This window comes from Sycon ciliatum, chromosome 5 (assembly GCF_964019385.1).
Source record: "Sycon ciliatum chromosome 5, ocSycCili1.1, whole genome shotgun sequence".
NCBI lineage: Eukaryota > Metazoa > Porifera > Calcarea > Leucosolenida > Sycettidae > Sycon > Sycon ciliatum.
This window is the reverse complement of record NC_088647.1, coordinates 24,622,699-24,639,335: the sequence shown is the minus strand read 5'-3', so window position 1 is coordinate 24,639,335 and position 16,637 is coordinate 24,622,699. Positions and strand designations below refer to the sequence as shown.

Below are 16,637 nucleotides of genomic sequence, written 5' to 3'. Positions count from 1 at the left end.
GTGTGTGCATGTGTGTGTGTGTGTGTGTGTGTGTATATATGTGTGTGTGTGTGCGTGTGCGTGTGTGTGTGTGCATGTGTGTGTGCATGTGTGTGTGTACATGTGCATGCTCATGCAGGTGTTTTGAAGCAACACCCAGGCTATATCCACGTGGCAGTACATTTCTTTTGCTTAGTATGCCACTATCCTACGCTTTCATTTGCAAGATATATTATTTAGTAGTGCCAGACACGCGCGCTGGGTTGGTTGTTCTGTTGGTGGTTTCCTGCAGCTCTTGGCTCGTACCCGCTTCCCAGCAACGACACACTGGACATTGTGTTCGATGACAACACGGCACTGCATCTCAAATACACGGCGTTCATCAGTGTGCCCGCTGGCCTCACGCTCCGCTCCTTCCTCACAACGCAGTACAGTGTCAAAGAGCTCGTCAAGCTGGCCCAGCAGCAGCGTCTCTTCGAGCAGTTCATTCGCCAGTACAAGGACAACAGCAATGTTCCACTGGCGCTCACGCAGGACCAGCAGAGGCTGCGGCGAAAGCGACTCGTGACGTACGAACCCGCACCAAAAGGTGAGCTCTCGGTGAAGGCGCATGTCAGCTTCGACTTCCGGTACCTCTCCGAACTTAGGTGAACTGGCGCCTTGAAATCATGTGCATACGGAGTCGATTACCTTTAGTGTGTTTATGTGTGCCATGCAATGCAGACTGAGTATGCACCTGTGTCCTGACATGGCAATATCCTATCCTTGGATACTATACTGGGACACTAACCTGACCATACCCTGAGTACCTATTTTCGAAGAAGGTCCCGTTTACTATCTCGTAATGTGTGGCTCAAGTTTCTTGGAGCAGATCTGGTCATGGGGTGGTAGTTAGCTCCAGGTGCAAGCATGCCGTCAAACAGACCGTGCCGTTTTTGTTGTCCTGTTTCTCCGCAGTGCTCACCACCATTGCATCCTATGACAGCAAGATGTTCCTCTTCTACTTCAAGAACGCCGTCATTGTCAAGATGACCGCGTTCCAGTTCACGAAGCTCGAGCCCGTCAAGTTCCTGCAGTTCTTCAACCAGACGCGTGCACTGGCCCGGCAAAAGGGCACGCAGACCTTGCTGCTCGACTTGACCGGCAATGGTGGCGGTTTCGTGCAGCTGGCGCAGCTGCTGATGGCCTACCTGCGGCCGGAGTGGATCAGCTCCCCGCACGGCACCATCTGCCAGCCGCTGGACGTCCGGATCGGAGACTTCCTCAGCAGGCTGTCGACGGCGCTGACTCACTCTCGCAGTACCCTGGCCGGCAAATCCATGACTCTGCAGGAGGCACAGACCTATTGGTCTCTACTGAACACAACTGCCAGCGGACAAACGGTTACTCCCGTAGTACTGACACCTGAGGTGATGGAAAACTTTAGCTCCAGTATCCAGGAGCCTGAAATCAGTGACGCTCAGCGAGGCGCGGTCGTGTCTGAATTCTTGGAGCGAGTAGTGTTTACCCCGATCGAGACTCTGGTTCTCGGTCTCATGCAGAAGCCTGCGAATATTGAAACTGGCGAAGCGTTCACCTTGGAACAAGTCGTTAATGGTGCGGTGGAGCGCCAGCGCGGTGGTCGGACATCCCGCTATTCTCAGAAGTACGTATCCAAAATCTGCCTCGATGTGCTGCAGGATCTGAGCGTCAAGGGCCTGTTTCCGACGTCGCCACCGTTTGAGCGAGTCGCCATTCTTTCTGACGGCCGCTGTGGCAGTGCCTGCAGCCAGTTCAGCAGTCAGATGCTCCTGAGTCGCGCCGCCTCCGTCATCACGTACGGAGGATACGCCGGAGAGCCCCTGGACAGTTCCGCGTTTGCCGGCGGCAACGTATTGGTGAGTACTGCCGATGGCCTGCCAATGGTGTCTTTAAAAGTAAAAGTAAATTATCGTGTCCGTTCCGAAAGGGAACTCACGATGGCCGCTAACACCCGGTAAACCCTAGCGGCAGATGCAGCGCCTAACGGTGCGGGTGAGCGGATAAGTCTCACAACCACTGGCACAAGTGCCTAGAAACCCCATAGGGCTTGAAAGTGCTACGTTACAGCATAGCAACAATTTCAAAAATTCAAAAACTGGATCCACTTGGATCCAGTTTTTGTATGGATCCAAACACATTTCAAGCGGTCTTACTCACAGCAAGGTGATGTAGCCAGTGAAACTGACTGATTTGGCTAATGGGGCGGGGTGACAACTGGTGGCGAAATAAAAGTCACACCTGCATGCGACATGAGTGGGTTGCTACGCACCCACATACTTAGGCAATAGCAAAGTCACACCGTAGTGGATCCAAAATAGAAATCTGATTTCAATTTACTACTCCCTGGCCGTTTTGACGTCATCACTTTCAAGCCCTATTTGGCCACATCCATGTCAATTGTGTCTTGCATGCGCCTTGACAGTGACATGTATGCAATGTAGACCACCTTGCTGATCCTCACCAGCAATCTCTGCAGAGTTACTCTATGTGTGCAATGCACCTGTGTAGGCATGCATTACAGTAGCACTTCTCAAGTGCATGGAGTTGTAATTTATCTACTGCAAAAGCCCAACGATTCTCACATGCATGCGCGATCTCAAACACTGTGTAAGCGTGGAGGGGAAAAAGGGGGAAATATGATTTGGTTCTGCAGTAGGAGAACGGGTTTCTTGTTTTGATACCCAACGTGCCTTATTCGGATAATCACACGTGTAGGATTGTCCCCGGGCGAACATCAGCTCACCACTAGCTGGTTTTAAGCGTGGGAGATACGACCAAGCCACACCATCTCTAAATGAGACTACATCCCTCTTTGAATTGTACATGCCGGCCTGCGGTACTGTGTATCACCTTTCTAAAGATTTCTATGCCAAAACCTGGCCCAAACCCAGCCAAATAGTGGAACTATGGTGAAGTAAGTTGAAACTCTAATAGCATATCCAGCACTATAAAAAAACATATGCGGAAGAGATAACGTTGGACATACCAAATACCTGAAAGAAATGAAGTCGGATAGGAATCAGCCGTGACTCTCTCACACAGCTGATGGAAGTGGCTGGTGTGCCGGGAAGTTAATTGAGCGGCCTGAGAATACCTACCATGTGGTGCTGACTGCGCTGTGCTTTGGTTACGTTTGCTCCTCTGCTTCTCCATTGCCCGGCTGCAGATCTGGAGTGATGTGATTTGGAAATCAGGCCTGAGTATGGCGATCTGGAGCATGCTGGTCGGCTCTGATCCTGAGCTCACGTTCAACACGTACGGCTTCACTGTGCCGCTCCCACTACCGTCCAGCGCTCTTACCAGGTATGCGGGGAGTAGAACATATCAAGAGGGGTCGGGATGCACACGCGTAATGTGGTAGGAGTGTGTGTGGGGGGAGGGGTGCAGGGTGCAGGATATCAGTTTGAGGTGCATAAAGGGAAGGGTGAAGAGGGGAGGGGGGGGGGCATCAATTTGAGGTGCATAAAAGGAAGGATGAAGAGGGGGGGGGGTCAGTTTGAGGTGCATACAGGGAAGGGTGAAGAGGGGACAGGGGGGGGGGGGGGTAGGTGGGCAAGTCAGTTGGACTGAACAGGCTGCATCTAGATCAGGTAGAATGCAGGACCAGTGGAACAGGCTGCATCTAGATCAGGTAGAGTGCAGGACCCTCCCCCCACCAGTACTAGAGCATGTCTATAGCTGCACAGGGTCAGGAGAAGAGGCTTTAAGGGTTAAGGGTTAAAGGAGGATTACAGATAGCGGTGTCCATCTCGTCACATCCAGGCAAGTGCCAACACTCCGGCGGCAATCATGGATAGTGTTACTGCCATGTATGCTGTCCGCTGCACATAGATATCTGATTGCATGTTCCACACGAACTCCCCCTACTCCCTTTTCTCCTGCGTTGCCTTTTTTGATGGGGCCATGTTGTGATGTATTTCTGTCTAAGCAGCATAGTGATCTTGTGTACCATCACATACACACCAGCATCACATACACACCAGCAAGAGTACATAACCAAGAGTGTGCAACTCCTATCTCGAGCAGCGATGGGTTCACCCACGGCGGAATTTTTTTATTGCGTCATTCTTTGGCTGAAGTATGATCAAGTGCGTATGCTTTCCCGCACATGTTTTGTAGATACGGTGAGAGTTTATCAGGTCCAGGACACATCGATCTATCGTCCGTTGTTCTGCTTCGACTACCGTAGCTGTGATGTACAAATTCTTTGTACTTTGATCTTTGGCTACGCATGATGGCATCAGCGAGCCAAACAGCCGCCAAAGACTGATGTCATAAAAAAATTCCGCCGTGGGCTGGGGGATCGTCGAGTTGCACACTATTGGTTATGTACTCTTGACGCCAGAGAATAGAGGTCCAGTGGATATGTAAGGATACTGGGATTGGTCCCCGGATGTTCTTGTCAGTTGTCTGATGGTTGCTTCGGCATGAAACTCCGAATCACTGCCAACCTCCCGTTGGACGTGTTTTCCCTGGTGTGTAAACTGAATTTACCCCCCCCCCCCCCATTGAGTACTGTACTGACAAACAATCGCGTACATGTACATGTAGTTGCTTTAAACGACAAGACCAGCACACTTCACCTCTACCCAATGTAAGGTCCTGTTCTGGATTTAGTAGTAGCGTGCATAAAAGTGCATGTGCCTGTATCTGGGCATAAGCGCAAAGCCTCACATGTAAGCACACGGGCTGATAAGTGAACCCAATCCCGTGACACACCTGGCGCCGCCACGATACCATTCTTACTCACGGGGTTTAATGTGCAATTTCCCAATTCCGTACTGGTAACGCATGCGCCTCTATGTCAGACCAATTGACCTTCAAAATTTCCAAATATTGCAAACCTTGTATATTATAAGCGCATGTGCTTAAATGTGGGCGGGTCACTACGGTATACTCAGTTTTATAAGTATTTGCATTGAAACTCGGCCGTTGGCATGTGCTGCTGCTTTTGCCGTCTTGCTGATTGCTAGGTTTGACTTCACGGAGGTGTACATCCGAGAGCTGGGCCCGGACAGCTTGCCACGTGAGTGGTACACGCTGCCGGGCACAATGCGCCTACCTCGCTGGACGAGCGGCACCAGCAAGTACCCGCTGGACAGCGCCCAGCAGGTGGCGCTGCTCGGCCTGTACCAAGACGCGCTCACCGAGTTCCGCAGGGGCACTAGCTTTGAGGAGCAATTCGAGCCATGTCTGTACAAGGTATGTGACACAGGCTTTGATCAGCAAAGTGTGTCTATAATAATAATGATGATGATATGTACAGGTCGCATATTGCCCGCGTAAACAAATCATACGGGGTCATGCATCTGTCAGTGAACGTTAACCAGCCTGAGTTGCTTGTTGGTGGTGAGGTTGAGGCATTCCTGAATCGGCACATTCAGAGGCTCAAGGTCTTCTTTGTTTGTCTGTATATTTACACAATAGAAAGATAAGTGAATCTGTGCTCCGACTTCGAGTTTCACATTGTCACGATTATCAGGCAACATATCTATAATTGTACTGGTGTCACCAAATACTGCACTGGTCACATTGTACCTAAACTCCAGGTATATCGGAATGGTTCGCTTAGGGGCTTTGACAAATTGGGCCAGTTGCCTTATGGTGAATGCTGCTATCTATTCTTCATTAGCACAGTCATGAAGCCTGTGCTGTAATGGTCAGCCTGCCACACAGTGAACCATCTCTAGGGCCGTAGCACAAGGATTTCTGGTGCTCCAGCCAAATCGGTTACTTGATCAAAAATCAATATCCTGTTTGGCTGTTGTCGCTTCGGCTTATGCGAAAGCTATACATGCTGTGTATATCTACATTGCATTGATGCCAACGCGGAGAAGCTTCTTATAATAAATAATAATCAAAAATGAGCATTATTGACAAAACAAAACCTGTTTTGCACGGTTCGGGTGGGTCTCCTTTTTCAAACTAAGGTCCAGCCAAGGCCTGACCGACCGGACCTGGTACTCCAGCCTTTGATCTCTGATGCTGTGCTGCATGCACAGTAAAACCTGGTGCAAACGACCTCTGGGTTTAGCAACCACCTGCTCTTAACGACCGTTTCTCCATGCACCGACAGTTCTACACAGACACTGTGGGACCTGGTTCTAAAGACCACCTTGCTTTAACGACCGCTTTTGCTTTCACCGTGGGGTGGTCGCTTAAACCAGGTTTTTACTGTGCATGTGTGTGTCAGGTGCGTTGCCGACCACACAGCAGTGGGCTGTGGAGCACGTCGTCCGTCACCTTCACCAACACCACGCTCTGGCGGAACGACCACTCGGTCTACAACAACAGCGAGTGCTCCGAGGCTGGCCTGGAGATGACGTCCGTGCGCTACGCAAAGTGGAGCGACATGGGCTTGAACACGCTGAGCCCCAAGGTGCTGGTGAGTCTGGTGTTGAGAAACTGCTGGTCCACCAACTGTGCATTGTCAATATAGCTATAGCCAGTGTTGATACCTCACACATATGCACGTATTGCAAACACCACACTCTCCACACACACACATGCACATATTATAAGTTGTAACCACTGGGCCACACTCCCTCATACACATGCACATATTCAGTGCAAACACCGTGCTTCTCCACACACATGCAAACACCACACACTCTCACATACATGCACATTATTGCAAACACCACACTTTGAAGCTTAAACTTTTTAAGTTAAAGATGGCCTATTCGGTAACACCAACCCATACCTGGCTGGCTTGCTTTTCTTACAGTCGGCATCGGATGTGCGCAAACTGAGTATTGCTCCCACCGAGTATACCATCACGCTCTACACACAGAAGTGGGTGGACACATTCATCGGTGCCTGTCCGTGTCAAGCATGGCGTGCTGGGCAAACGCTCAGCATCGTCCCCGGCACATGCGCAGCGGGTACGTGTCGTGTGTCCTTGATCACCTTCAACACTCTCTACGGGAACTATGTACTACAGGTACGTGCAGCAATGCCAGTACCAATTTACCAGTGTTTGCTTGCTGGTTAGTGCAACAATGCCAGTACCAATGTTTGCTTGATGGTTAGTGCAACAATGCCAGTACCAATGTTTGCTTGATGGTTAGTGCAACAATGCCAGTACCAATGTTTGCTTGCTGGTTAGTGCAGCAATGCCAGTACCAATGTTTTGTTGGTGTTCATTAGGTGCAAGGACACATTAGACAAAGTGGTTGTGCTCCTCACTGCACATAGTGCTCTTTACAGGTGAAACAGCAAAGGTGACAGATCACATTCTCCAGTAGAGTATTCTGTATGACAGTGACCAGATTAGTAATCGTATGCAGAACAGGTCTTGCGATGCACTCTCGACATAGTCCACCATGCTCTACTGCACAGCATCAGACCGTCATCAGTATTCACTCCTGCGTGTGTATTGTGCTGTGTGTGTGTGTGTGTGTGTGTGTGTGTGTGTGTGTGTGTGTGTGTGTGCCAGTGTGTGTGTGTATGTGTGTGTGTATTTTGTGTGTGTCTGTCTGTGTGTATGTGTGTGCACAGGACCCTACTCACATCTACGTGTCACCAGAGTCTGAGTCCGAGTCAGCAGCAGAAAGCGAGCCTATAGACGGCAATGCTATATTCACACTGCACACAGGTTAGCCTAGTAGTTAGTTTTGGCTTTTTCAAGTGTCATTTCAGTTTGTTGTCTCAACAGTACAATGCACACAGTCATATCAAGAAAGACGAACGAGAAGAGAAAATGGGGGTGGACCGGGGGGGAGGGGGGGTGGGGGGGGGGGTGGACCGGGGGGGGGGGGGTGCGAAGAACTCCCTAAATTCCGCAAATGTACTACTGGAAGCCCATGTGCGTCTGTATGAGCTATTCAGTTAGCAGGCTAAACTGGACCCTCTGTGGAGATCTCTGGATCCACCAATGGAAATTTGAAGTAAAACAGAGTAGAAAGGTAAGTGTAGCGACAAGAAGGGGAAAAAAGATTCGCGAAGTTCGCGAACCATGACATGGTTGGCCAACGTTTTTTTTCTTGTTTTTATAATGCATGCCCCCCCCCCCCCCCTCCCGAGATTGAGATGCATTTTTGCACGATACCGGGAATGGGGTAATCATCTGCCCTGTGGCCGACCTGGGGCCGCACCAGACCTCAGGACCTGGGTTCGGGCCTGAACATATCATACGTGCAAACCTAGAGGCTTGAGTTCCCTGGACAATGATTGTGAATTCCCTTGATTTTCACCGTTTTCCCTGGACACCAATTTTTTTTAGCGCATCCATCAATAGCAGATTTAACTTTCATGGCTGCTGCTCAAGCAAAAGGGATGTCATTGCATTGAGCTGTAACTGCACAAATAAACTTTCTGTTGACTACTGTTATACCGGCAATCTGTTGCAGTTCCACATTTTTTTGTCTATTGCGTGCGGTGTGTACTTAGAGAACTTCGATTTCAAAAGCTCCATCTCAATGCCATGACTTTTCAAGTGCAGGACATCCCTGGACCCCGGGACAAACACCCTATTCCCTGTACTGTCCCGGGAAACCCTGGATGGTTGGCATGTATGCCATGTCATACAAATAGAGCGCCCCACTGCTTGAATGGTGCTCTGGGGCCGGAAGCAGATCTTTTCCGCACATTCAGGAGACGGAATCCGGGGAATGCTGGGTGTGGCAGTCGCGTGGGTCCTTGTCCATGTTCTTTAGCCACCTACTTATCATGCTCTCCTTTGTCTGGAACATGGTGGGGTAGGGTTGACTAAACCAGAATAGCTGGCCAGCACTGGAATTGATCGGCTTTGTTACTGCTGTTTGTGTTGTTTCAGTGTATGAGAGATGTTTCCCCGTCACTCCGCCTGTCACACGTAAGCTGCGTAGTGTTCAGTAGTGTCTGTGTTTGGGGGGGGGAGGGGGGGGGGGGAGAGGAGGGGGGTTGTGGGTGTAAATGTCTGCGTGTAGTAAATTTCGCCGTATTCAGGCGTTTTCATCGCTTTGTTGTATTGCTGTGCTGTCATTCTCTTCCGTTATCAACTCTCTTTCTTACGCTTATCTTCACGCACACGCACGCACGCACGCATGCACACACACACACACGCACACGAAAGTTAACGAAACACACGCATTCATTCTCGCTCTCTTGCTTTTTAGCACTCACTAATTTTTTCCGTTCTTTCTAATGCACAGTGCCACCTCCAACCACCATGCTGATTGAAGGTAGGAATTCATGCTACTGTCATGTGCATGTATATATGGAGCTGTGCAGCTTTGTGTGTACATGATTGTATGTGTACAGCATCGGTATGTGTATGTCTGCATGTTGAACCTCTGTTTGTAGTAGAGTGTGAAGAGTGATCATTTGAGCTGACGATACTGTAGTAGGGTATGAATAAGGAGGAAGACGTCTCAGCAGGTGCATGTATGTGTTTGTCTGTGCATTCATGCATGCGTGTGTGCATGTGTGTGCATGCGTGTGTGTGTGTGTGTGTGTGTGTATGTGTGTGTGTGCGTGTATGTGTGTTTGTATGTGCCATATGGTGCAGTGGTATGTGCAGTGGTATGTGCAGCGATTTCCAATCGATAGGTTGCGGGTTCGATTCCCGACGATTATGGTCACACACGTCTTTCTGGTCTTTCTCAGACTCCTCCTGACCTTTCTTTCATTCTCCTGGGTGGTTACCCACAGCCAGTGCATGCCGGAGTATGTGGTGTGATGCGTGTGAGTGAAAAAAATGAAAAAGACCAAAAAGTAGGGATTCACTGGCCAGAAAAAGCCACTTCATAGCTGTGTGATGTAGACCAGGCTGAATAGTGGCGGTCAATTCTTCAGCCTTGCATGCTGTTGAATGGTGCAATCCCAGCACAAGCTGCTATGGCTTCTGCTGTAGCATCGCTATCATCGCCTCCAGCGATGGACGTTAAATGGTCAAATGGTGTGTGCGTATGTTTTCTGATGTCCGTACAGAGGGCAGCGTACGCGTGGGAAGAAAGCTGATCAAGGGCTGGAAGCAGTACGACATCTACATTGGCAACCGCTGGGTGACAATATGCGGCGATGGTTGGGCGAGGGCCGATGCCCAAGTGTACTGCGGGCAGCAGTTTGCGTATTATTTCTCCTCCACGTAAGATTGCATTGGCATTGTAGCACCCAGCGCTATTGTTGCTAGTTGCATTCACACCCGTCTGTGTTTAGAGCTATGGTGCTATGGTTGCAGCTCACGGCTGTTCAGATTCCGAAAAAGCGGCACCTACGTCATCCGCGCCTTTGCGGCTGGCGCAGCTAGGTTGCTCAAGAAAATTCAAAAATTCGAAATTGAATTGCATCGAAATTACCTTGAATACATGGCTTCTTCGATGGATATAGGACAAACCAAGCCTGCCTTCCAGGTGAATTCAGGTTTATAAAACTCCTTGAATGCAGTCGTCTTCATGTCCAAAATTTCGAAGCTTCACTCCTCATGAAAGTGCTCTTTTCCTCGACGAACGTTTCCTTCGTATTCTTCCTTTTCATAGCATCGTGCCTATTCCTGGGGATACTTTCAGCTAGCTTCTTGCCCAAGGTAAGGTTTTCTAGCGTCTTTTCCAAGTTTTTCCTGGTGCACGATCATACTACCTCTGCAACCCAATTGAGTTTTTTTCGTCGAGGGCCACTCATTCTCGTCGAGGGTCCCTCGTTGTCAGCCCCCATGGCAACCCACAATTCAGTGCTAGAGTCTCTGTGCAGGGTGTGTGGGTTCTTTATACCACCCTTTCGGAAAGACAAGAAGACGAGGACGACTACACATGCAGTGGCTGATCACGCAGATGAGCTCCTGCATTATTTCAACATCAACACAACAACAGACACGCCAGACGTACATCCTGCAACATTTTGTGATTCATGCAGATCGTACTTGAGAAGGGCATCCTCCTCTTCTTCTAGTGACTTTAGAACACCAACTCTCTATCTGTGGCAGCCACATGGCAGTACCACTCCTGGCCCTTGTAAAGTGTGCTCAGGTGCTGAGGATAGGAGAAAAGGTGCAGGCCCAAGAAACCGTCGACGTCATGCTCAACGGCGTCTAGGGCTAATCCCACCCACTACAGTCGAGACGCACTTCTAGAGCTTGCTTCCCCGGCCTTCTTTTCAGGGAATGAAGCACCTGCCTTTTTATCACCCTCCCCTCTCTTTCCTGCTGTGTCTGTTTGTGGCAAGTGAATGCAGCCGTGCAGCACCCATGTTGCGAGCGTCTGTCGTGTGTGTCGTATATGCGTGAACTATTCCAAGATGCATTTGAGGTAGAATGCATGTCATATATATTATGATTGCAAAGCTAAGCTGTGGGCAGCTCAGCTAAAATCTCCTTCTTCCTTTATCTCGTCTATTCTTGCTGAGCGCAGAATTCAATGCAGCCATGCCACGAATCTTTCGAGCCTGTGCTTAAAAAAACACAGAATAGACAGACAGGCATATCACTCCGGGGCTTTCATGGGAAACCACATTCATAAAGCACTGCAGCCAGCCACATGCAAGGAAATAACCAGTGCTCCTCTACAGACAATGACAAACATCTTCAACACTGACAACTCACCATACATCCAGTACACACCACAACAACAAGACCTGCCAGATAGAGCATCAGCACTCCGAGACAAGTACGGCAGACTCTTCACGCAATACAAAGATTGTAGGGCAATCTTCGCAGTGTGCAACAAGATCACTCCTGACAAGCTGCATCACCTCTCTACGAACATTAAACTCTTCATGGCAACACTAAGGAAGACAGTCTACGACCAGAACAAGACTATAACGCCTAAAATGCACATGCTGGAGGCGCATACTGTGGACTGCATCAGTCAGTGCGGTGTATCCCTTGGACTGATGGGCGAACAAGGTGGTGAGTCCATCCACAAGTGCTTCAAGCACCTGAGAACATCCATCAGCAGTGTGAACAGGGACGTGGACCGGCTCCAGGTACTACTACTAGTACACTTCTGGCAATATTTGAACAGCACGCTGCCAAGATACAACGCCATGAGGCTCCAGCCTGCAAAGCGGAAGCACTCCGACAAGTCAGCTAGTTGAGCACTGACAGTTGCTGTAAATGAGTATGCCGTTTGCATGTCAGAATCCAAAAAAAGCTGATGACAATAACTATCATAGTAGTAAGGATGAAGGAAACTTTGAAAGGACATTGAAACGCGTCGCCAAAGGATGGCGGGTGGTGGTGGTGGGGAAAGGTAAGTCAGCGTAGGTACATTTACTAGTACTGGACTCTTCCACGCTCCGAATTTCCCAAGTCAACAATCAATAATATACCGAGTTTCGAGCAGGACATAGAATTCCTGTATGCAAAGTAATAATAATTTGTTGTAAAAACAAGCTGATCCCGCACAAGATCAGCATAATTTTATGAAATGCATCCAAAGCATTTTTGTTCTTACAAAAAAATCACAAAGTGCACCCACTCGCCATTTTGGTTACCGTAGATACAGTGGTCACGTGTACAGTGACACTTTTCGGCAAAAAGATCGGCCATCTTCAATACTTTCCAGCATGGAACAGCCGTGAGCTGCAGTAAAACCTGGTTTAAGCGACCACCCCACGGTGCAAGCAAAAGCGGTCGTTAAAGCCAGGTGGTCTTTAGTCTAGAACCAGGTCCCATACATTCGTGGTATATCGGATTATGCGTGCATGTGCATGATTGTACTTCAATGTACTCATATCGACAGGTGTGGAGCATAGAATACTCTCGTGCAGGCAAAGCACACCTCACTGAAGTGCATGCAGCGCATTCTGCACTGTCACTTGTCACTTCAGTTGACTGCATCCACTTGCTTCAGAGTGCACTTCGATCCTGTTGCAGTCAACTCTGCCAGCCAAGATGGCACTTTTGGTTAGTTTTGCCGGGTCGCTGTGTGCAGGTCCAATATGGCACTTGGTACACAAAAAGTCGGTCGCTTGTTGCGCAAGGCAGGTGGTCGCTGTATCCGGTGCAGTTTCTGTACAGAACTGTCCGTGCATGGAAAAACGGTCGTTAAGAGCAGGTGGTCGCTAGAAACAGAGGTCGCTTACACCAGGTCTTACTGTGCACTCCTAGTGACTCACACTTGCTGTTGTGTTATCTCACATGTCATGATGTCATGCATCGTGCCGTTACACACCTTAGGACTACACATAGGGCTGGGTTGTGTTTACATGGACAGACTTTCATACTGGAGTTCAAGTAGCCTGAACTCGTACAGGCATAACTATAACCCGATACGTTTGCAAACACAATCATGAACAACGCTAAGCTCATCTTGTACGTTCACGGATACAGTGAAACTTGAGTACAAGGAACGGCAATGGGCCTGAACATCTGTACCGAGATGCCGTCTATCAAAAGTCGAACAACTAGTCTAACAAAAATTACAAAGTCCAGGGTCCTCCGAATCGTCCGTTATAACCCATCGTATGTTACATACATGGTACTGTGTACCGTATACTGATATTCACTGTGAGAAATAGAGTTTCCCCTTTAGGTTCACAAAGCACTACAGTCAACTTTGCTTATAACGACACTCGGCGGGGCATCAAAAAGGTGTCCTTATTCGCGAAGTGTCGTTATGCCCGAAGTCTCATATTATTACAGTGGGATGGGACTTTGCTCTGGGCATGGAAATTCTGTCGTTATTCGCGAATTGTCGTTATATCCGCAGTTGTTATTAGCGAAGTTGACCCAAAAAAAAGAAGTATGATTTGCACCTTTTGGCATAATTATTTGCATTCACTGTGACGGCCCGGGATTCGTCCCGATGGCCACAGAGACTCGCAAAACACCAGAGCAACAATTGACAACCGCAGCGACTCCGGGGTGCGGCTGATTTGCGACTCGCCGCGGAAGGGAATTCACCTGGGTGTGTATGACTCGGTCCCACTGTCCCTTTGAGCATTGTGTTCCTGGTCAGGGTCATTGTGTTCCTGGTCAGGGTCATTGTGTTCCTGGTCAGGGTCATTGTGTTCCTGGTCAGGGTCATTGTGTTCCTGGTCAGGGTCTCTGTACTCTGTAGGTATGAGTTTGATCAGCAAATTTTGATTAAAAAAACTCCCAGTCCAGACCAGACCTAGACACTGTCTGCACTGGAAGCAATACTAGTAGTAACTGGTTAATAGAGGCAGGCACACACCAATAGACCGGCCCGGTGACAATATTACATTTCAAAATTGACCTTCAAATGAAATGTTATCAATAAGTCACATTGCCAGGAACTGGTCAGGGGATACTCCCCACCCCACCCCTCGGACAATTCTTTACCGGTTTGTGGATCATGCGTTCCACTCTCTCTATCTGTCTGTCTCTGTCTCTCTGTCTCTCTGTCTCTCTCTCTCTCTGTCTCTCTCTCTCTCTCTCTCTGTCTCTCTCTCTCTATCTATCTATCTCTCTCTATCTCTCTCTCTCTCTCTCTCTCTCTCTCTCTCGCTCTCGCTCTCTCGCCTGGCAGGTCCCGTACTTCGTCATCCGTAGCGCTGAACAGCTCCCTGCCGCAGCTCACCGAGAGCATCAGGTTCAACTGCAGTGGCGAAGAGCTGCGTCTGCTTCAGTGTCCGCACTTCGTCGTCAAGACCTGCACGGATGACCTTCTGCGCGTTCACTGCACGGCAGAGGGGCCCAACTCGGACGCCAGTGCCGACCACCGAGCTCTGGATTACGGTCTTGGGATCAGCGCCGGCGTGGCTGGCCTCTCCATCATCCTCATCATCTGCTTTCTCATCCGCAAGGCACGCATCCGTGCAACGCAGTTCAGCAACAACGACATCGCCAACATGCAGCTGGGTCAGCCCAAGAGCTGGTGGCGCTGGACTCCGCTGAACGAGGTCGCCGACGACACTCAGGACTTTGCCTACTCGGCCAGCTCCATAGACTACACGGCCACATAAGCAGTCTGTGCAGATCTCGCTCGCATGTGAAGCGGGTATTGCACGCCCACATGGCAGCAGTATTATCTATATCAACGTTGTCATAGAGTATGGAGTTGACACTTACATGATGTCATCATGATGTCATTCAAGTCCACCTAATGTGCCCTGCTAATGTTTGATCGAATGACTGGAAGGACACTGTGATCTGCTCTACAAATGGGTACCTGGAGAGGAAGCAAATATCTGACCGAGGGTGCTGGCACCTGAGTGCATATTGGTTGCTATTCGTGCATTTACAAGAGAGACTGAAGACACTGTTGGTCTTCACTCTCTCTAAATTGCTAAATCTGGCTTTACTATAATTTAATCCTATTGATTTTACTTCAGTGTAGTTCCTTGAAACATAAAATGCAGTCTTTTCCCCATTTCTAGCATGCCTTTGGATAGCCAAAGCCAAACGCTTGCTCTCTACAGCCATCATCATGAAACGTTCCCTGGTGTTCTTTCCTCCCGAATATGGTTCGCCCTCCTGGGCGTATCGCTGTTTGAGTCCTATTCAGGTCTAGTTATTGATGCATGCAATTTTTGTCTGCTGCCTACTGGTTCGGCACTGGCAAAGTATCCTGGTTACCCATGCTCATGACCAGAACACTTTGCCAATCATTGAGGCATCTACTTGTAGACCAGGTAAATAGTAAGGTCTTGGTCCGACATCATTCATGATAGTATTATTATTTCGCTTGATTTGCGTCTAGAGTTTTTAGCACACTCAATAGCAAATTTCTGCGCTCAAACTGTTTACGAAATAGCTAATTATGACTATCATTAATTTTATCATGTGCTGGATCTGATAGTTATTCCTTGAAATTAGGCTGCTCGATATTTTAGACTTTTCGATATTTTAGCAGATATTTTAGGCTACTTGAAATTAGGTTGGAAACCCGTCAGTGGGGTCTTTACTAGTAGACTTATAGTGCCAGTACAGCGCTGACTTCATTTTGCTTTTCTCGTCATTGGTCCGCTCAAAGTGCAGAATTTCTGGAATTGCTGTCACACAACGGTCGTGTTGTTGCTATTGGTTGGCTCCCGTAACTCACGGTTACTAACCGATTGACTACGTCATTGTGCTTAGTGCATGCTACATATAGCCAGGCCAGATCGAGTCTATTCGCGCATGCACACACACACACACACACACACACACACACACACACACACACACACATACACACACGTACACACACACAAACACACACACACACACACACACACACACACACACACACACACACACATGCAAGTCATGACATTATGTGTGTGGAGCATGACCGATTCTTTTTTTCTTTCTTTTTTTCCGGCCCCTTTTACGGGCGAATTAACACAATGGTTTTTAAAAATGCAATAAATCATACACTAGAGAAGAAATCAGAAAAATGCATGTGTAAAATAAAGAATTTCAAACCCAAACCAAAAAAGAACTTCAAATCAATTTTTTTATAATTGAAAATATACTCAATCAATAAACTCAATTCAAAAGAAGAAAAACAATAACAAAACAAAAAAACACTGTACTAATTAATATGAACACCAATAACTTCATCAAGAAAACTAAAAAACTAAAAAACTAAAAACTAAAAACTTGATAAACAAATAAACACAGTATAGAAGATCAGAAAAATTACGTAACAAGGCGAGACTCAGTAGGCCTTGACAGATTATGCTAGCATACTTTTTCGCATAATCCCTACCAAAATCGAATAATCGCATAATTCGAGGCAGATTGCATACGAATCGCATAAAATTGGAAC

General features: G+C 48.3%; 1 protein-coding gene across 3 annotated transcripts in view; it reads left to right on the top strand.

Moving 5' to 3' along the window:
- LOC135818131 (uncharacterized) overlaps positions 1 to 15,887 on the top strand; it is an 82,949-nt gene extending 67,062 nt beyond the window's left edge. For all 3 annotated transcript variants that reach the window (XM_065331462.1, XM_065331461.1, XM_065331463.1), the window contains exons 21-31: positions 272 to 568; positions 937 to 1,856; positions 3,167 to 3,303; positions 4,974 to 5,202; positions 6,194 to 6,385; positions 6,728 to 6,943; positions 7,501 to 7,597; positions 8,777 to 8,815; positions 9,135 to 9,164; positions 9,913 to 10,069; positions 14,412 to 15,887. In XM_065331462.1, the coding sequence (XP_065187534.1) occupies positions 272 to 568; positions 937 to 1,856; positions 3,167 to 3,303; positions 4,974 to 5,202; positions 6,194 to 6,385; positions 6,728 to 6,943; positions 7,501 to 7,597; positions 8,777 to 8,815; positions 9,135 to 9,164; positions 9,913 to 10,069; positions 14,412 to 14,847 (2,750 nt within the window). In that variant the 3' untranslated portion in view covers positions 14,848 to 15,887. The remainder of the gene's footprint in view (positions 1 to 271; positions 569 to 936; positions 1,857 to 3,166; positions 3,304 to 4,973; positions 5,203 to 6,193; positions 6,386 to 6,727; positions 6,944 to 7,500; positions 7,598 to 8,776; positions 8,816 to 9,134; positions 9,165 to 9,912; positions 10,070 to 14,411) is intronic.
- The last annotated feature ends 750 nt before the right edge of the window (positions 15,888 to 16,637 follow it).